Source organism: Podarcis cretensis (genome assembly GCF_951804945.1).
Source record: "Podarcis cretensis genome assembly, chromosome: 2".
Classification (NCBI taxonomy): Eukaryota; Metazoa; Chordata; class Lepidosauria; order Squamata; family Lacertidae; genus Podarcis; species Podarcis cretensis.
The window spans coordinates 75,655,545-75,676,021 of NC_137171.1; the positions used below are offsets into that span (position 1 = coordinate 75,655,545).

At 44.3% G+C, this 20,477-nt stretch overlaps 1 protein-coding gene and 1 long non-coding RNA gene across 4 annotated transcripts in view; one reads left to right on the forward strand and one right to left on the reverse strand.

Moving 5' to 3' along the window:
- TWF2 (twinfilin actin binding protein 2) overlaps positions 1 to 13,425 on the forward strand; it is a 59,254-nt gene extending 45,829 nt beyond the window's left edge. Inside the window, exons 6-12 of one of the 3 annotated variants that reach the window (XM_079967242.1) lie at positions 4 to 18; positions 3,778 to 3,810; positions 6,372 to 6,428; positions 9,248 to 9,373; positions 9,518 to 9,668; positions 10,313 to 10,434; positions 11,370 to 13,425. In XM_079967242.1, coding sequence (XP_079823368.1) covers positions 4 to 18; positions 3,778 to 3,810; positions 6,372 to 6,428; positions 9,248 to 9,373; positions 9,518 to 9,668; positions 10,313 to 10,434; positions 11,370 to 11,537 — 672 coding nt within the window. In that variant the 3' untranslated portion in view covers positions 11,538 to 13,425. The remainder of the gene's footprint in view (positions 1 to 3; positions 19 to 3,777; positions 3,811 to 6,371; positions 6,429 to 9,247; positions 9,374 to 9,517; positions 9,669 to 10,312; positions 10,435 to 11,369) is intronic. The other 2 variants (XM_079967243.1, XM_079967244.1) reach the window with 2 other exon arrangements.
- Positions 13,426 to 13,875: 450 nt separating this feature from the next.
- On the reverse strand, positions 13,876 to 20,392 carry LOC307211043. Its single transcript, XR_013836262.1, has 2 exons — positions 18,029 to 20,392; positions 13,876 to 17,739 (listed from the first exon to the last, which is right to left on the reverse strand). It is a non-coding gene; the product is annotated as an uncharacterized lncRNA (long non-coding RNA).
- Between the last annotated feature and the right edge of the window lie 85 nt (positions 20,393 to 20,477).

Genomic DNA, 20,477 nt, shown 5'->3' on the forward strand with positions numbered 1-20,477 from the left:
CAGGGTAAAACAGCCCAGGTAAGTGCTTTTTGTTGCTTGCTTTCTATCATTTCTCTGTATTTCCAATTTCCTTGAGTGAAGGGCAGAGCTCTGACGACAAAAGCCTGAAATACGTATTAGTACTGGTATCTTTTCCATAGGCTCAAGTATTAGTGACGCACACACAGAGAGAGGTTTAACTGGGCAATCTTTGTATCTCAAGGTGCTAGCATCATGTTAGGCATTTAACATGTAAGGGCCCATCCCTGTCCCCGGCTTCGCTAAGCCCTTTAAAACTTAAGATTGCCCCTTTCTCTCTCTGCCTTAGTTTTCAAGTGCCCTTGGCATGTCTAAGTAGACTGAGGGGCAGAATTTATTAGACTCGACAATTAGGTAAAGAACGCTAGCAGATCCCCATTGATAAGCCTCTGCTAGCCTTGACCTGTTTGTTTACTGGAGGCAAATGGCTGGTGATAACAGTTCTGGACCAGTAGGGAAAATGGCACACGTTATTGACTGCAGGTTTCATAATCAAGCAGTGGATTTTAGCTGGTGCTAGAAGGGGGGCTCTGCTTCTTTAAAGGGAGGTGGTGGAAATCAGTGTGCTGTGAGTTGTATTTCTTCCATGCTTGCCTTTCTGTGCCTAACGCATGAGTGCCTGTTTGTGCAGTGCTTCTGTGCTCTTTCACCCCAAGAGAGAGGTTGCTGAGTGTTTGGAGTGTTGCTTTTCTGTGACTTGCCTGACTTCCCAGGACGGAATTCAGGTGGCCCATTAGGCACATCTCGGCGTTTCTTTCCCAACCTTCTAGTGTTCAGGTTGAATGCTCTCAAAACTAGTGTTGTTCTTTTCAAAAGCTCTCTGTCGTAGTACTCTGTCATGTTCTTGCATCAGAGTCACATCAGTGTTGGAAAAGCAAGCTGTGTAAGTAGCCTAAGGGAAATGGGACAATTTAACAGCACCGCCCTGTGCATGTTTACTCAGAAGTAAGTCCCTTTGAGTTCACTAAAAACTTGCTCCCAGGTTTTATTCTTAATATCCCTTCATCCCTGTGCAGCAAAAAAGGCGTCAGTCTTCTTGCATAAGATCGTTTTGGCTGTGCACAGCTGTTTGCCCATGTGAAATGCTTGAAGGCCAAATCCTTTTGCACTCCTGTTCTTCAAATCCAAAGGACGTTAAGAAGGTTTCCCCTCCCTCCCCCCACATCACTTTTAAATATAATACAAATTTCAAAGGTTTTGAAAGCAGTAGTAAATTGCAAATTAGAAGTGCCCATGGATCATAGGAGCCAACTCCTAGAGACCAAGGTACCTTTGCACACCCCTCCAATAAAATAATTGAGGGGGGCACCCCCCAAAAGTTGATGGGCACTGCCATTCAGATGGTGGGCATGTATCGTGTTTTGTGATCAGTTATGTGGTGTGAGGCTTAGCTCCCCCCTCCCCCCCGCCAAATATTTAATTCAAGTTGGCACCCCTGCCTTGGATAGGATGGATTTGGTTAAAATCAGTACTATTTTTATCAAAAAAGAGGTGCTGGAACTCACCATGAATGCCTCCTTCTTTCTCTTAGAATGGCAATGGCACCCACCTGAGAGGTGCTGGAACTGCGTTCTGCCAAGTTCACTCTGAAAAAAAAGCTGTGGTTAAAATGCATCATAGAGAAAGCTGTGAGGTTTTCATGGGATCGTTCTCTACAATGAATATGAAAACTCTATGCAGTATCTAAAAACCATTTTGAATGACTGCTGTGCTGTGCGCTAGAATGTGCATGCCAGGTTGGAAAGTTTTTGAATGTGGCCACCATTGAAATGTTCTACTCTGTATAATAAATCATTTGGCAATTATGACAATTATATCACTTTAAAACATTTGTTAATTTGGAGAGGCATAGAAATAAAAATGGGGACTTCAATGTGTGTGTCAAGGCAAGTGTGCAAGGTATTTGGAGTGTGGCACGCAGTACTGGACGGTGTCTCTGAAATGGCAGTAATTTGTGTTAGTTCAGAAATACCCAAGAATGAATGCGAAGACTTCAGTCGTATACCTTGTTCTATAGAGTTAGAAAAAATGGGCTGTCAAATAATCCAAATGTTACACCAGTGCAGATTTCCTTCTGAAATCTCAGGTGTAAAGGTGCTACTGACTCTTGGGGAGGCAATATTTTGTGCTTTTAGTGCATACCATTAAGATTACTCTGATTGTGGATGTTTACCAAAGAGAAGTAGAGAAATGATTGATACCATATTTGGCTGAGTTCCAAGGGCAGGCTTAAGACTTGGGAATTTCCGGACTTTCAGCATTAAACCCTTCCATCTTATTCTGGTTTCTTGTAACAGAACATAAAAATGCACTTGAAAGTTCTTTAGCCCATCTGAAACCTGCATAGTTCTTTAGCTCAAATTAACATAGGAGTGATTTCTTAAGACAGAATTGTAGTTTCTCTTAGAACTTTTTATTGTAATGTTTATCTTCAGAGACAGAGAGAGAACAGTTTAGCATTTCCTTTTCAGGGTCCAAGGCTGCAACCCTCTAGACACAGTTACCTGGTTGTATGTCCCACCAAAGTCAATAGGGCTTTCTTCTGAGTAGACATACATAGGATCACACTGTGAACAACTAGGGGCCCAAACCAGCCTCCCATTCACCCGCTTGCCATACTAGACGTGAAATGTGTCTGGAGAAAGTAGCATTTATGGTAACAAAAGTTGCTGGCAGATTTCTTTTTAGGAGATGGAGGTTGATGCGCTGACCCATAGTCCATGTCTCCGTTCAGGAAAACTGGCTGATGCTCAGAGTCATGTTACCTCGAAAAACATTATTCTGTCAATAAATGCTGTCACTTGAACCAAGTGGGCCTCTTCGTTCCACTGCAGAGTCTGTGACTGACAGGTGGTTCTGAACCCTAAAGCACGATGGCTTCGCTTATTCAATTTAAGTCAGTACTTTATTGTACTGTGCTAGTCCACAAGTCCGTGTATCAAACATGGTCTTCTTTGGAAATTATCCAAAGAGTAGATCCCAGTGTTTTCCATTGCAGGTTAACCACATCTTATCTGTTAGGGAAGATTCTAAACCAACTGCAACCTGTGGTTTATAATCCTGACTTGTTCTGTAACTGGTAAACATAGTTTCTTGGATCAGAGGAAACATGAAACTGTGGTTAAGTAGAGACTTCCTGGTTAATTGTAGTCCATTCACAGGGACGAGCAAAGTGCTGTGTGCATGGCCAAAAGGCTCATTATTTTTTAATTTGTTCTTTGTGTCTTTCTTCAATGATACCTTTTTCCCAAAAGAAACAATATAACAAAACAAAGTATAGGTTACTGAAGGCCTGAAAATACCATACACATATTATAAGCAAAACCAAACATTATCATTAATTTAAGAGAGTTATTCATGGAATTAGCAATTATAATATGTTCATATAGCAATCAAGTCCTTTCAATAATATTGTTATTAAGCCAAATAAGATAATCTGAATGTGGCCATTCTGTATTTTGCTTTCTTCTTCATCTTCTCTGCATATTTCTCTATGAAGGAATTGTGTGGCATTCCTTCTAGTTTTTGTGAAAGTAACCCTGTGTGAATGAACTCCATTAGAAGGCCTGTGCTAAATGCATGAAACTATTTTACTGTCTTGTGCACAATGTCAGGGTTTGCTAAAACGTTTAGATACCGCAAAGACTTTCTTTAGTGTGGCTCAAACTCTGATCCATTTCTGTATTGGTGAACCTCCTTTCTGGAGGGCTTTAGTACAGAGCTAACCTGGTTGCCATTTTGTTTTGCACGTGCTCCAAGGATCTTCATTCCCTGGCCTCCAGCAGTGAGATGGTAGGCCCTTGTCCTCCTCAAAGTCTATTTCACTTTTTTTGGTGACAATTCCCCAATACACTGCATATAGCATTATCCATTGTCTTCTACAATGAACCGTTTTCTCAAATGGTTCTGCATTTATTTGCCGTTCCTGTTTCTTCTCTTCACTTGCCCTCAGTACGTACTCAGATTCCCAGGAGTCTTACACTGAGAAGATGGTAGGCTTGGTGATGTGTGTTCCTCCTCCCCCACAGTTATGTTTTCCTTATGGAGCTCCTTCTCTTGCATGTGCCAGCTCTCACTTCAAGCTCAAAGCCTTTTTTTAAGAGGAAGAGCTACTGTCGTTCTATAGAAGCCACTTCACCCAGCAGCTTGTAATGCAACCATTTTCAGAAAAAGTAAACACTTAATGCCTCCTTCCTGCCTCAGCAGTGTGTTGAGTTAATCCATTGTAGTCCCTGATGGTGTGGTGAGAAGTTCCAGTCTCAAGTCAGCCAACGTCTCTTCAGGCATGCTTCCCCCACCCCCCTCTCTGTGCCTCTGTTTCTCTCTCCAAATGCCTTATTGGGGTATCCTAAACATTACTGATGCAATCTTTGTGGAGCACAGAGCAATGTAAATACTGAAATATAAATATGACTCCTTAAAATTAGCCTCATTAAAATATTTTGTAAACCTTGAGTTTTCCCCAAGCCTGTTGACACTCCCCCCTTGTGCATGGATGTTGCCATGTTGGGTATATATAAGATTGACAGTCGTGGAATTAATTTATCATTTAACTATAGAGTAATTTGGGGGGTGGGGAGGTCAGGAATCAGTGGGACTCTAAGGCTTCTTTATTTCTCAGCCTGTTGGCTCTCTTTTGTGCCATTGCAAGAAGGTGAGGGCTAAAGAGTCTTTTTAGCCTCTGTTTTTATTACCTTACATTTAAAGTAAGTACAAACTCACTTCTGAGCTACCAAGTATCATAGTAAGTTACCTAGTTTGTTTATTCATTTGATTGTATTTATAGTCCATTTTACTTCAAGCACCTCAAAAGTAGTATACATAGTCTTCACCCCAACGCAAACTATATCAAAACTTGTAGAGTAGCGGAGGCGGAGAGATTGTGACTGGCCCCAAATCATGCAGTAACTTTGTGCATGAATGGGAATTTGAACCCTGGGCTCCCAGTCCTATTTCAACACTCTATCCACCATACCACACTGGCTCTCATTTGCTTGGGAATTTTGTTTATACAGTGAAGTGGAGGATATGTGGCTGAACGCCTGTACATTTTCTTGGCTGGTCTTTCCCTGTGAAAGTGGGACAGATTATGTTGCTAGTGCTGCCTTCTTATAATATCAGCTGAGAAATTTTCTAGAAAAGGGAATGCTGACCTGAATAGCAAATGGCATTCTTATGAAAGTGCATAATGTGACGTTTAGTGTGAGTGTGTATTGTGGGAAGATGTTAATGCTGCCCTCCTGTTGCACTTCTGCACCATGCAGATGTAGGCAAAGCCTTGGAGACACAACCTCAGTCTCTTTGGCTTCCCAGGGCCATTGTCCAACCGAAAGCATTTGGCAACATTTTTGGATGGCGTTCCCTGCCCCCCCCCCATGTTTGACTCTTATTATACTGGTCAACAGAAAAATTAATTGTGTGCTTTCCATTGAAAAATGGCCACATCCTCTTTGCACACAATACGAAACAAAAACCTACAAGCAACACTCGAAACCACTTCCCCAGCCATTGTGCAATCAGTCACGTACGCTTGCTTGGCCCCACTGAGTGCATGCTCAAGACTGTGGGACTGAAGCCATCATCTTTAAGTTCAGCGGGGGTTTGAAAAGCTGGCTGGTTTCTTCCACCCCCAAAGTCAAGGCAGAACCCATTGCAGAAATTTCACCTCCAAAAAATGGGCATCTGTGCCTAGTGAAGCAGCTCTTCTGTATCTGAGGTGGTATACCTGTTGGCAACATTTCAGACCAGGAGTGGGGAATCTCTTTCAGCCTGAAGACTATGTTACCTTACAGGCAACCTTGGAAGGGTGGGCACATGCCAGTGGTGGGTGAGGCCAGAGGCAAAGGTAGACTGAGCAATGGGTAGAACAGCAGGCTGGATTCCAGCCTCACAAAAGCCAGAGGTTTTGACACTATCCCACACTGCTCTCTATCTGTTTAGGGAAGCTTTTAATGTTTAATAGATTATTGTATTTTAATATTCTGTTGGAAGCTGCCCAGGTGGCTGGGGAAACCCAGCCAGATGGTCGGGGTATAAATAAATTATTATTATTATTATCATCCTGCAAACAAGGACACATTCCAGGCAGGCAAAGGCACTCTTGTGGTGAGGCAGAGCAGTGAGATGGGTGGGAGGGCACAGCTGGGGGAAAGTTTCAAGGGCCTAGAGGGCCGCATTTTTAACCCATGGGGCAGATGTTTTCCACCCCCTTTTAAAGGATTGTGTTCTCCTGGAGTGCTTAGCGGCCCTTCTTGGCTATTAGCTCAGCCCACAATATGTGAAGACTTTCAGGTAACTCTTTTCTCTTGTCTCTGTCACAATGTGACTCCGTTTCCCTACGTTCTGCATGACAGATGGTAGTGGGCTGTTGCTGCTGCCCATCAGTGGTTGAATACCCTCACCTTGAGGAGGTAGGCGGCGTTGCCTGCATTTTGCTTTCTGCTCTCGCTGGGGGTGTGGTGGGGGATTCTTTCTCTTGATTGCCAGTTTGGTTGCATCCTTCTCTGTGTTCTCTCAAAGAAACAAACATTCCCAACAAACCAGAGTTCCATTCCTGTGATGCTCACCAAGTGAGCGTGGGTCCCATTTTTCTAAATGGCCTTGAGAGAAATAAGTTCCCTAATGGGAGATGTGGATTTCTAACAGAAAGAAACTGATTCCCGGCCTTCCTTTTTGGAGTGGTTTTGGTATATACTGGTGAGCGAGTTTTGCTAATAGGGCATTAGAGATCTTCACTAATTCAGGGCCTATTCTGTGGAGGATTCCTTGTAACGCATGTAATTGCTTAAATGCTATCGTGATAAATGTGGCACAGAGTGAGTGCTCCTGGATAAAAAAACAAACCACAGGAATTCAAGATAAATATGTTAAAGGGGGTGTTTATTTTTGAATTTGAAGGACATCAGGACAATCCTTACAATTCAGCCAAAGAATGTGGAAACCTCTCCCAGTTTCTGTCTCATGATGATAAACTTAGTAGGCTGCTTTGGAAATGCATAGATAATGCCTCTGTATAGTAAGGATTTGTGCAGGTGAGATTGGGAGAGTGTTCCCTACACCGTGGGCAAGAGTTTAACTTACTTATTTACTGCATAGCATTGAATGAGACCATCCCTGTAGTCTCAAGTCCAAGCAGATTGCTATGTGATCTCCTGGCTTCCATTTCAAATCCTGATCCTCATTCGAACACTGGGGCTGGCTGAGACAAAATGTTGGCCTTCAGAGCATTTTCAAAAGATTGGGGGAAGCTCCAGGCCTTGGTTAGAAGCTAGCAGCAAACTGAAGTGAGGTTAAATGTGTGGTTGTGTTTAACATATCTATCCCCACCACCACCACCTTCTGAATAAACAACCATGGAGATGGAAGTGAGTGATCAGGATTGAGACTATACCATGTGAAGAGGGAGATTTCACCCTCTCCTGTGCTGCAGTCCCAGTGAAAATGTCCCCCAGACACCTGCTGCTACCCTCAGGAAGAAAGCTTCTGTTGATGCTTCCTTCGCAGGACGGGGTTGAAACTTCAGAAGTGGGGAGGAATCCCAATTGTGGCAGGATCTGTAATTTCTGTGTATACTACATAGGACTGTTCAGGACATCTAAACTGCCATTCACCACCACCTCATGTGGCTACAAGTTCCTTAAATGAAGAACTACTTTCTTATGTCTGTCCTAAACGGCGTTTTCACAAGTTTGTCTTGTAGTTTTGGGTTCCCTGCCTCCTTTGTAGTAAGCAATACAGGGGTAGCCAACATGGTGCCCTGCAGATGTTGCTAGACTCCAGCTCTCCTCAGTCCCAGCCAACTGGCTACTCCTGAAATAATACAGCATGATCTATTTTAAGTAGTATTATTTTCAGGCATTCCACATTTCTGGCTTTCTAACTGTGTCGCTCATGGATTCTTCTACAGACCAGTTCCTTATTCTGATACTTAATATATTCCAAATTATATATGGGCAGAGCTGGGATTTTAATAATTTTTCATCTACTGGAAAATGACATTTCTCTCTCATGATAAAAAGCAAAGCCTCGCTTTCACTCCTTTATCAAGAATGAAAGTGAAATATTGATAGTTACTCAATGAAGCGTGTGACCTATTTCTTGCTCTTCTACAAAGCAGGAAGCAAACAGCTAATGATTTTTCCTCTGGTGACACTGTGCAAAGCCTTATAAGGCTGTGGTCTACAGCCACTTGCAGTTATTTTGGAATGAATTTATTATTATTATTTTTAAGCTAAGACTGCGAGGATGTGTGTGTGTGTTAGTGCACCAAAGTCGCCAGAATTAGTCACATTTCCCCTTCTTAAGACTGTATTTTAATTATTATTTTTTTAAAAAATGTGACATTTGAACTGCAACAATTAACCAATTTCATAAATCTAATGAGAAACTTCCTTTCTCTCTCCTCTGTAAATCTTGTCCCACCCCTCCACAAAAAAACTTCTCTGATTTAAAAACAAGATAAAACATGGGCAGGTACAAAAGAATATGGTGTGTGTGGTGGAGAGGGGTTGGATAAAGATCGGAACAGATGTACAATTTGGTTTTCAATGAATGCTTCTATTCAGAACCTATGGAATACACTTGGACCAAAAATTGGGGAGGGATTGCATGTGTTTTTCTTTTCAGCTGGTCTAATTGGGAGCCTGATTTCTGGGTCTTTTGTGCTGGGCCCCATATCTTCTGCCCCTTTCCTCAACTTAAACTTTGCTTTTATTGCAAAGCACAGTGCTGGCGAGACCCCAGCCACTCACCGTCTTAATTTGCACAGAGACCTACATTTGTGCATATATAGAGCACACGCAAATTTATTTCATATTCCATTTCCCAGAGGGTTTTTTTTAGGTACTGAGAAGCGCCCCTGCTTGCAACTGCCTACCAAACCTGGTGGTGGTGTTTTGAAAGCAAACTTTGCCAGTGGCTCAATGCAAATCCTGCCCCAGGATTCTTCTTCTGGCCTCCAGACTGATGCATCAAGTCTAGGGAGCAGGGCACCAGGCTTCTCCACTGGTCCTCTCCTTGGTCCAGCATTGTGGACAGGCTCCATCCCCATGTGCCATGGCAGCTGCTAGCAGCCCCTTGCCACAGGCTCTTTCCCTTCCAGGGTGCATCAGCTTCTGAGCGCCCCGAGTCCCAGCAGCATGGCTTGTGTTTTGCTGTCACCTTTGTTTCTTTCTTTCTTCCTTCATTTCACCTATGTTCCTTTCCCCCCATCCCCACCCCTGTTAAACAGGTCAAGACTGAAATCAGCGTTGAAAGCAAACACCAGACCCTCCAGGGACTGGCTTTTCCTTTGCAGCCAGAAGCTCAGCAGGCCATCCAGTTACTAAAACAGAAGAAGATCAATTACATCCAGCTGGTGAGAAGTCCGTTTTTCACTATTCAGTTTGGCCTTTTGAACATCTCTTGGACTTCTGTGCAAGCCCTGCTTGTTCAAAGGCTCTTGGTTTCCCCCGAGCCAAATGTTGTTCTCAACTGTGTCCTCTTGCCTTTGTTTATACAGAAGCTGGACCTGGAACGGGAGACCATAGACTTGGTCCACACCAACGCCACTGAGATAGCAGACCTGCCTAAAAGAATTCCTCAGGATTCGGCCCGTTACCACTTCTTCCTGTATAAGCATTCTCACGAGGGAGATTATCTGGAGTCAGTTGGTAAGCTCTGGCCAAATCTACAGCCTTGTCTTTGTTTTTTTTACAGACCAGAATTTTGCTTCTGTATCTGTGCCTGTCCTTTCTTTCTTTCATTCATCCTTCCTTCCCTCCCTCTAGACAGGCATAGGAATTTATTTTCTGAATGTATCAAAGGGTTCTCCCCACCAGTGCAGATTCTTCTGTCCATGAATCTGGGAAACCGTGAGAATGTGCCTGTTAAGTCCTTTCTGATGATATGTATTTGCTCATGCAATTTCTCCAGTGCCAGAAGCCTCATAAGCCATCGGTTTAGTGCAGTGATGGCCAAACTTGGCCCTCCAGCTGTTTTGGGACTACAAATCCCATCATCCTTGACCACTGGTCCTGTTAGCTAGGGATGATGTCACATAACAGCTGGAGGGTCAAGTTTGGCCATCACTGGTTTAGTGCAAAGAATTCTGATATAACCAATGCTAGAGCTTTTAGAAACAATACAGTACATGAAAAGGAAAATGCTCGCCTGCAAAACTTTTTCCTACTCTTTGTGTTCTGCACTTCCTTCCATTATAGTTGTTGCATGCATGGTTTTGCTCCCTATAGTTTTGTGGAATTAATCATGGCCAGACCCAGGGATGGCTGATTGCCCTGTTTTCTCTTCCTTGCAGTATTTATCTACTCCATGCCTGGTTACAAATGTAGCATCAAGGAGCGCATGTTGTACTCCAGCTGCAAGAGCCGACTGCTTGACTCCGTGGAACAAGATTTCTGCCTAGAGATTGCAAAGAAGGTAAGCCTAGGCTGCCGCCACCCCTTGACCCTTAAATTTATATTTGATGAAATCCTCCTCCTTCCATATGGACACTGGGAGCTGTGGATGGTGTGAGGACTGGTGGGACAGTAGATGAAGATTCTTCCGGAGGAATTCCTCAGGACCCAGTACTGTATATAACTTGGGGAAGTGTCCTGACGTTGGTCTTAAAAACCTTAAGACCAATCATTAAAAAAATATTTAAATACTTTAGTAGCAGAAGATCAGCTAGAGAGGCAGTTGGGCTTTTGGATGACAAGGGTGTCAAATATGTGTTAAAGAAGGAAAAAGAGACTGCAGGAAAGCTGAATGAATCAGCTGCATCTGTCTTCCCAGCAGAAGATGTAGGGCAGATCCTGGCCATCTAAGGAAACTGTGCCTTGTCCCTAAGATCAGATTGCAGATGGGAAAATTGCTGATTTTTTAAAAAAAGGATCCAAGGGATTACAAGCCAGTTAGCTTAACTTGTGTTTTGGGGAAACTGGTGGAAACCATTATTAAGGATAGAATTACCAAGCATCTGAAAAAAGAGTCATGGGATGAGAGGACAGGTCCTCTCTTAGATGAGTAACGGCTTAAGGAAAAGGAAGCAGAGAATAGGAATAACTGGATAGTTCTCACAGTGGGGGGGGGGCAAGAGAAATTTCAAAATTGCATGGCTGACCTACGAAATGATGAAAAGCTCGTTGCTCAGATGAGGAGCTGTGATACTCAGATTCTGGAGATGAAAAGTAGATCTGGTTGGAAGCAACATTTTAGAGTTGCTGCTGGATGGTAGAAATGATTTTGGGGAAAGAGGTGGACGAGGGAGGTAAGAGTGGCATTACGAGGAAGACAATCCTTGTCTCATCTGAGATGTAGGTGTTTTCAGAGGCCAAGGCAGAGGACTGCATCTCCTCTTTCCTCTTTGCCAGATTGAAATTGATGATGGAGCTGAGCTGACAGCAGAGTTCCTGTATGATGAGGTCCACCCCAAGCAGCATGCCTTCAAGCAGGCCTTTGCCAAACCCAAGGGGCCTGTGGGAAAGAGGGGACAGAAGCGACTTATCAAAGGACCAGGCGAGAATGGTGAAGACAGTTAAACCCTCGTGGACAGGAGGACAGGTCAGGAAAGGGGCTGCGGGTGCCTACCAGCCTCCGGAATCGCAGCTCCAACCAAATCCACCTCTCTGCATCTGAGCCTGTCCACCGAACTCCAGCGCTGTTTCCTCCATCTCTTCTTTCAAAGTTGTCTCCACCTGGTTTCATTAGGGGGAGGGAGGGTAGGAATCTGGGGGCAGGGAGGAAGAGAGAGAACCCCCAAGCCATTTCTCTTCCTTTTTGCTCTGTCGTTGTGTAAATCCTGGGATGGGGGGGAAACCATAACTGTTCTAGATTGAAATGACTCTTAAAACTGATGCTCCTGTTTACTGCTTCATATTGTGACCTGGTTTACTTGGAAACGGCACCACTCAAAGGATTTTCTTCACCACTTATCTGGGGTGGGGTATTCACACGCAAAGAGCAGAACTCTACCCACCCCCACCCCCCACAAAAAACCCCTCCAAATGCCTTTTCTCTTACTGTTACAAAACAGTGCATCAATAGTCTTTGGAAATTCCCATACCATTAATGTCATGTTTTACCAAGATGGCAAGTTTGCCTAGGAGTTGACTCAGTACTCACTATTTGAGGTTTAAGGAGTGTGTTCCAGGGATTAACACTGCAGCAGGATCTCCCCTCCCCCTTTTTTGTTTAAAACCATGGAGTTGGTGGGGGAGATGCTAGAGGTTAGTGGGATTTGCTCAAACGACACAGGTATGTTGTTTGGATGTAGAAAAGCTGTTCATCTCCAGGCAGCTGAAGGAGAGGCTGATAGTTCCTGATAGTGGCTCTCATTTCACCAGTGAAGAGGCTTGGCATCCAGTTCCAGGCCTTACCAGGTAGCCTTGTTTGTGGCGCCACAAATCCACACACAGGTCCTGGATGTCACTGTCCACTTTTATGAGTTTTGTAAAGCTGTTTCTCCCCCAACCTCTTCTGCCTCACTTTGATGGCTCATTGCCTCACACTGTTGCAGCCACATGAGAAGATGAGAGCAATTAGAAATCAGGAAGTGCAATCCCTGCCCAGTTCCTCTTGGTTGGCTCCTTGACATTCTTAATTTAAGGCTGCCACTTCTTCTTTTCGTGTCACCTCCATGTATAGCTCTGGTATGGTTTACCACACGTTGCCACACCAGCGCCTCACCTTGCAGTTGGCTCCCAGCCAAATGGCCATGTCAACTTACCTAGCTGTTGCTCTGACTTACAGGAACTGCCTTTTCTCAAGCTAGATGGTTCCAAATATTGCATTCAGCTGGCTGTTGGCTGTGAAGCCTTTGGGCTCCTTGGCCCAGTGATGTATTTGCTCAGGTGTCGTCGTCGTCCTCCTCCTCCCTCAATCGTGACACCTGCACTGGCACCTGTAGGTTACGATGCAAAACCAGGCTGATCCTTAGCTATACAGTAAAGCTTTGCCAAGCTAAGGGAATATTGGCACTTCCACAGGATGCTGAATGGGTTGTCTTCTTCATGGGATGCACTTTCCCCATGACAGATGTTGTTCACTGTGGCAGGAATGTTCTGTGCCCTAGAGTGGTTGCTGCAGATCCATGTAAACCAGGTGGAAGGAAGGGGCAGCTGCTGGTGTGACGGTGTTACCCATGTGCAGGGGGGCTGGAGCAGCTCATGATGGAAGGGCAGTTGCATTGCCAGGGGTGTTGGTGGTGGAAGAAGTCTTCTCGATCCGCTCTGAATGCAAGAGTAGAAGTAGGCCCTGACTCAGCTCAAGCCAGCAATGTGACCCAGATTGGGGACTTCTGACAACCATTGTAGTAGATGACGATGTGTTCATTCCATGGGGGTCACTGAATTTAACGTGCATGATTAAACTTCTCCTTATGACCCCTGGGGAGCTTCTTAGTGGTCTGTTTTGTATCTCATAGAAAAACCCCAAAAACTCCACACAAATGCTAAGCCTTTTTTCTCCCTTTTCTCTTTTTTTTTCTTTTCTTACATAGCCAATTGTGTGGTGTTAGCTTGATGGCTTTGAATCGTGACTTCTTCCCTGCCCCTCCCTCCACCCCCCTTTTATGAAGTCAGTGTATTCTTTTGAAGTCTACAGAAGAGGCAGATAAGTTAAGCAGCAAAGAATGCTGCAACACGTGTGAAGGAAAGAGCCTGGGTTTTCTCTAGCTCGCTCATTCCCATGGTGGAAACAGCTGGGACTTGGGCCTACGATTCAAGAAAGGAAGGGCAGGTTTCTCCAAGTTCAAAGCACACTGCCCTAGGGCAGTTTCAAGTATCTGGCTTTTAAAAAATGATTTAAAGAATACAGAACAGCGCATGCCATAATTTCAGAGGAGAAACCTAGATTTTAACTCTCCCATAATCTTTTTATTTTCCTGAGAGGTATGCTGGAAGGAATTGGAAGGACAGTCTCTTCTAACTTTTAAGAATTTCCTCCACATCGGGCAGCAGGCCTTGCTTCCAGTATGTAGCGCTCAGAAGACATTGATGAGGTTCAAAGTTTGGCCTAGCTCAGCATGTCATGTTCAGCCAGCAGGATCCAGATTCAAATAGGGATAATGAAATCCTCTACTGGGGGTTTCCTCTCTCATTTGCCTATATTTTCTGTGACCAAAACCCAAACTGTCAAGCTACATTCAGGGACTGCAGTGGTAGGTTGTCTCACTCCTCCACCCCCAATTCTTGTTCCTGGAACACCGTAACTGTTGACAACTCTAGGCCAGGAGTTGCCAAGCTGGTGCATTCCACATGTCAAACTCCCAATTTCCATCAGCCCCTGCTAGCATGATGGGAGTTGCATTCAAACAACATTTGAAGCACACCACACTGGCTGTCCCTGCTCTAGGCTCCCCAGCCGCCATTATTTGGCTTATCCCTAACCCCCCCCACCTCCCGGTAACAATCCTGTGGGGCGAGTCTTCATTCTAGGTGGAGTGTGCTATGCACGTGTGGGGTTATCTAGCCCACCTGTGCTTTCATTCATGTGCTTCTAGATGTTGCCACCCTCTGTGGGCATTTTTACTGCCACTGTGAGACATAGTGAATCAGCAAAAAGCTTTCTTGTCTTGAGATAATGCATACTGGTGCCTCTGTCATCCCATTCCCTCAGGAATGTGCAAGAAGTCAGACATTTTTAAGAGCATCTACCCAAGGCCCAAGCAAAGGGACATCCAGATGTGAGCATTTGCTGACTCAGACGCATTTTCCATTCTGTAGCTGGAAGATGGTAACCAGCATGTCACAGAGGATACATTTCTTTGGGATCCCCCACCACTGCCAAAGATTAATAAAATAAGGATTTCATTCCATTTTAAGTTTGTCTAGCAAGGTCACTGTTGACATGTTCTTTGCCATGTTCTGTTTAATGGATTAGCCCCATGTTCGTTATCCCACAACATGTCCCAAAGGAATTTGGTGGCTAAAGCAACCAAGACCTAGCTTGGCCTTGTGTGATATTTGGAGTCCATTAGATTGGTCAGATTTATCAGTTATAATTTAAGGACCTATCAGAACTTCCATGAAGGAAAAAGAGAGAATTGGTAGCCTACATCTCAGTACTCCCTTTCTTGTCTCATTTTCTCCTCTCCACTAACACTAAAGGCCAAACCTCAGGATTTCAGAGAGACTAGTTACAGAATCATTGTCTCCCACCGCCTACCCACTGACCTATGAACATGACTGGTGCCTGCGGTTACTCCACTATGCGATCTAAATATCTGGAGCCTCTCTTTTTTATGGAGGGGTAACTCTTGTTTCAGAGGTGACGAGATGACTTTCAAAATCAGCCATGCTGGATGAAGATCACAATCATGTGACAATCCCATAAATATCCAGCCTTCCCCCATCCCATCCTTCACAAGTATCCATCCAATCTGCACAATAGAAAGCTTCCCCCACACTCCTTACCTGTTTTGGAGGAAACACCCCAGCACTGGAACGCTTCTAAGCTGGAGAGGAATATTACTCAGAGCATGGGACATCCTTCCTCCCATGGGTATCCTCAGGTATCTCTGCCTGTGGAAATCATTTCCCACCCCTAAAACAGTCTCCAAATTTATTAGGCTGGATCAGAATCAATGAGTCAAGATAACATCATAATTTTGCCATCTAGGAGTCACGTCAGAGAAACAGAAGACATGGTTTCTCCCCTTTTAAAATGTTTCAGTTTATTTTAGTGGGCCCACTAATATTGCATCATTATGGTGGCCTAGGTAGTTGCTGTTCTCTCATTTGGAACTTGTTTTGACTTGAATCATTTTAGCGCTATATGGAAGCCCGGGGGCAATGTTTTGAAGGGCCCCAAAGTGGCAGGAGCCCATAGAGCGTTGAGACTATGCTACTACTGAAGAACGGTAGAGTATTCCTGCACATGCTCAGTGGAGGCTGCGATAGGTTTAGTGCACACACTGCTCTAGCAGGTGCTTAGTTGTAGTGGCTGAAAGGCAGGGCCAATGGACAGCGTGGTAAAAGTGATCACGGCCGTCACTTGACTGTAACTTGCCACAGTGACAAGCAGGCCAGAAACTACCACTACCTTATTCACACTAACAGCATGCAGAATCTTAACATGAGCACCAGAGGTTTGGAGAAACTTAGGAAATGCACATTCCTGATTGGACTGGGTGATGATGTGGATTTTTAGATTATGGGGGAGGCAGGGCACACTGTACTGAATGCTGTATTTTCTAAAAATAAAAAGTATTTTTAAAACAGTTGGTTTTTGTGTATTTCTTTAGTAGGTTGAGGCAGCTGCCTGCCCTGTGTTGGCTACTTGAAAGTTCACTATGCAAAGACCGCAGCCTGGCAGAGACTCAGTCATTGGTGGTACCGAGGTGGTACTTCCGGTGGCTATTTCCGTGCACCAAAGGAAGATGGTGCTCCACTTGCTTCTAACAGCCCATCTCCCAAACTCTGTCACTGCTCAGTTAACTGACTCGTTTCAAGAATGTTGCTGATGTTCTTCTGCTTTCTTGGCTGGTTCCAGCTCAGCAGAGTGTACGGCAAGCGGAGAAATGTGAGATCTGTTTCTTTGTTGTTTCGCAGCTGCTCAGAAAAATCACAAAATATCCCTTTGATTTACTGCATAGAAAAGTTGTTCATCATCAGCATGCGCTTAAGGCTGAGAGCAACTTGCCCAAGTTAGAGTAGGTGTTTTGCAAGAGCATGAGGAGGAAGAATATTCCTGTGAAATAGAATGTACACACTTGACCTGACCCCAAGTGTACTTAACTTAATAGTAGCTGAAACTTGGCATTTTGGTGAGTATTCCTGCTCTGAGAGATCTTGCGGACGAGTAGTTCTATTTGCTGTGAATTTTGTAATACGTAAGATAAGTTCCTAAGTGAGTGGAAGGAGACATTCACCCATGTAATCTGGGTGGCTGCTCCCAGACTCTGGAGAAGGTAGACTGGCTCCCTCTTAGCGGTCTTTCCACTAGCAAATGGAAGACCTTGTTCCAACAGGTTTTGCAGAATTGACTGCTTTTAATGAAAGGGCTGGTGTTGTAGTTTTTTGTGTGTGATTATTTGTATGTTTAAAACCAATTATATATATCTATCAAGTTTTAATTCTATTAATATTTAATTGTTTTTTAATAGTCCCCCCCCCCTTGTTTTTAGCAATTATTGTTTTTATCTATAAGCTGCCCTGAGTCCCATTTGGTGGGTGGGGGGAGTGAGGTATAAATAAATACATAATATGAATCCTGTTCATGTTCCCAGAATCAAGCCAGAGCTGCCATGCACATAATGGGACACGGTTATGGATCCTGTTCCTGTATGAGAGCCGTTTCATTCTGAATCTCTTTATTCTCAGCACTAAGAACAGCTTGTGGCTAACTAGTTTTGGGCAACTGTAGACCACAGTCTACATCATCATAGGTGTGATAGGATGTGGGTTTCTTTAATAAGCTTGATGTAACATTCTGGCACATTGAGGTGAGTGAGGGGGACACTAGGAGGAAGACACAGAAGTTCACATGTTCTGCACATGATAGCAAGTCTGGCAGATGAGGTCATAAGAAATATGGGTTGAGTGGCAAGGTCTCATAGCAAAGCTACCTCCCAACTGCTTTGCTAGGATTGCAACTCAACTCAGCTTATTTTCAGTCCACATTCTTACCACCCCAGTTTGGCCATGGGTCTTTGAGGGCTCAATTCATGCAATATCCCCTCCACTTTTACCTACTTACTTAATCTTCCTGTAAACTATTATGTGTGGCATAGTGGCCTGTTTTCTAGATTGGAAAATGCACTCTTGTTGTCTTTCATATTGGTTGTAAAAAAATTGTCTTTTACTCTTGTAAAAAAAAGTGTGCTTTACCTCCAGGGGCATTAATTTTCAAGCTAACATGTCCGCTCACCTATTACACTTCAACCATGTGTATCTACTGGTATTCCCTATGGTGAAGCAGCAGTGTGCATCTCCCATCGGTTGGGGGAACAGGACATGGCTGTGTGCCAGTAGGTTGGGACTCCCAACCACTTGCCTAATTGTGTGTATGGAAATGGACGTCTCCCCATCACCCCTTCTGGTGTTCAGCCTTGCAAACCCCAATGTGTGTGTAGCAAGCAGGTGTGTAAATTATGAATCAACCCCAGCTGATAAGCATGCGTTCAGTTTCTAGATAAAGGTCACTGTACTGACTTAGTCAAGCCTTTTCCTTAAGCGTTTGTGGTAGCCAGCTTGACAACAAGAATACAAGTTTGTGTCTCTGGAATGTGCAAGGGACAAGTCGGAGCAAAGGCAGGAATGCAGACCCCTCATAAAAAGGGAGATATTGTCTGTAGGCAGCTTGTAAGATCACCCTAATTGCTCTAAACTTAACCAGCAGTGTATAATCGTTAACTTCGCTGCAACTCTGTGGGAGGGCCAGAGCCAAAGGAATGTGATTGCCAGTTCCACAAAACAGCAAGTGCTGGCTTGTGCGCAGTCAAGTCTTCCTGCCCATTGCTTCAGACTCTTGTTTTCATTGATGCTGCATGCCTTGGTTGTATTTTGGCTATAACTGGGGGTGCCACCTTCTTTTCGTGAGAGCCTCCATGCCTTCAGCAGCTGTGTGATAACCAGGCATTAAATAGGTTTTGCCAAGGATGGGGAATGCGAAACATGCTGAATTCCTGCCTGTCAACACAGCTATGGAAGCTTCTGTTTTCCATTTGGGATTGCCACCCTTTCTCAGTCTCTCTCCTGGGGTCTCTCGGTGCTTAAAGGGAGATAGCAATCATTGCCTACTGGGTAGATTTTGGTGCTGCTTAGCTTGCTTTTGAAGGTAACTCTGAATATCAATCAGTTCAGCTGGAGCACTGGAAGGAGGTAAGGTGGCTTTGCAAATGAATGGACTTCAAACTTTGAAGACACAGGTATGTTGCCTGTTGTTGTTTTTTTTAAGCAACACACACACACCAGATGTTTGCATCTTGATCCTATTGGTATTTAGCAAAACCTTCCATTCTCAGTCTTTTTGGGTCTTGAAGGTAATGACCTAGTTGCTTGAAGACTTTATCCACGAGACAGCAAAGATAACAAATTGTAATTCCATCTTGTGGAAAATAATGTTGCCCCTTAGATTACATAAATTGGTTATAAGGCCCTGGAACCATTTTTCATGATTACAGGGGACAGATGCTCTTTGGGGGGGGGGGGGAATCTGCTGTCTTCTAATGCAGGGATAAATGCAACTTCTGTATTCTGACCAGGTTTTACACTCGCACACCATCATGTCCCAGAATGCCAGCCTTGTAATGGGTCCCCCCCTCCACTTTCCCAGCTTTTGCCAATGTATTCTTGCAAAATCCAGGAAGTGGAAGAATAATTCATTTGATGATGTTTGTATATCAGTGCCAGCAAGGAAATGAACATACCTTTTTGGCCTTGTGTTGGAAAATAAATACCGGTACCTGACTTTCCCTGGCGATTGTGACCAAAAGGTGTGGTAGGCCCCTCCCCTTCCTATGCCTGTTAAAAGTGGAAGCTAGGATTGGACCTCCTCTCTAATCCTTTGTTTTTTGATCTCATAAGCATAGGACAGAAAAGTTTGACTTGTTAAGGCAGGCGGAGGAACTACTTCAACGTTGTCTGAATGAATACTGAAAATTGCATGGCGTATAACCAACCAAAAATAAAATAAATTGAAGCGCTAGCGATGGGTTGAACGTGAATGCTTGCTATCTCAACATTTCCCAGGCCATCTTTCATGTGTTACTATTCTCCCATCATGGCTTAAATGGATGATTAAATATTGTGTAAATCTAAGTTGCAGCTTTTAATCATCTGGAAGGCCACAAGGTTCCACTATCTGATTTAGATCAATCTTGCGGCTGATCCTTGGGGGAGCATCTTGCTGCCCACCCCATCTGCCTCTTTTCCTATATGTAGCAGCAGCCCAGGACCAAAGGATAAGGTGGTGGCAGCAAAGATCCTTCTACTCACTCCTCCTTTTCATGACCCTTTGTTTTGTTCCTGCTCCCATCCCTGCTGTATAGCACAGACAAAAATGGCTGGGCCTGGGCAGGGGGAGAATTGATAAAACCAGGAGAGGACCTGCTGAAGGGAGCTGTGTCTGTGCTTCTCCTGCAACATTAGAGCTATGTGCCTGTTCTCTAGATTTGAGTCAATACCATGCACAGAGATTGTGATGGCAGTGGCAGCAGCTCCTGAAAACTGTGCTACAGATGTTGATGAGCTACAAGTCTCATCAGCCCCAGCCAGCATGGCGAATGATCATGGATCATGAGAGCTGTGGTCCTGCAAATGTTTCTGGACCACACGATCCATATCCCTAAAGGAAAGATGGGGAACATTTGCTATTGAGGGCTGCCTTCTCTTACAGGTAATTGTTCAGGGAAACAGGGCAGCTGTGGGCAGGGCTGAGGCCAGCAGGGGAGAAGAACCACTGGCTGCTGGAGAAGTAGATTGCTGTTACCAGGAGTCTAACCTGGTTCTCTTGCAGAAGGCCTTTGGAATTAGGCTAGG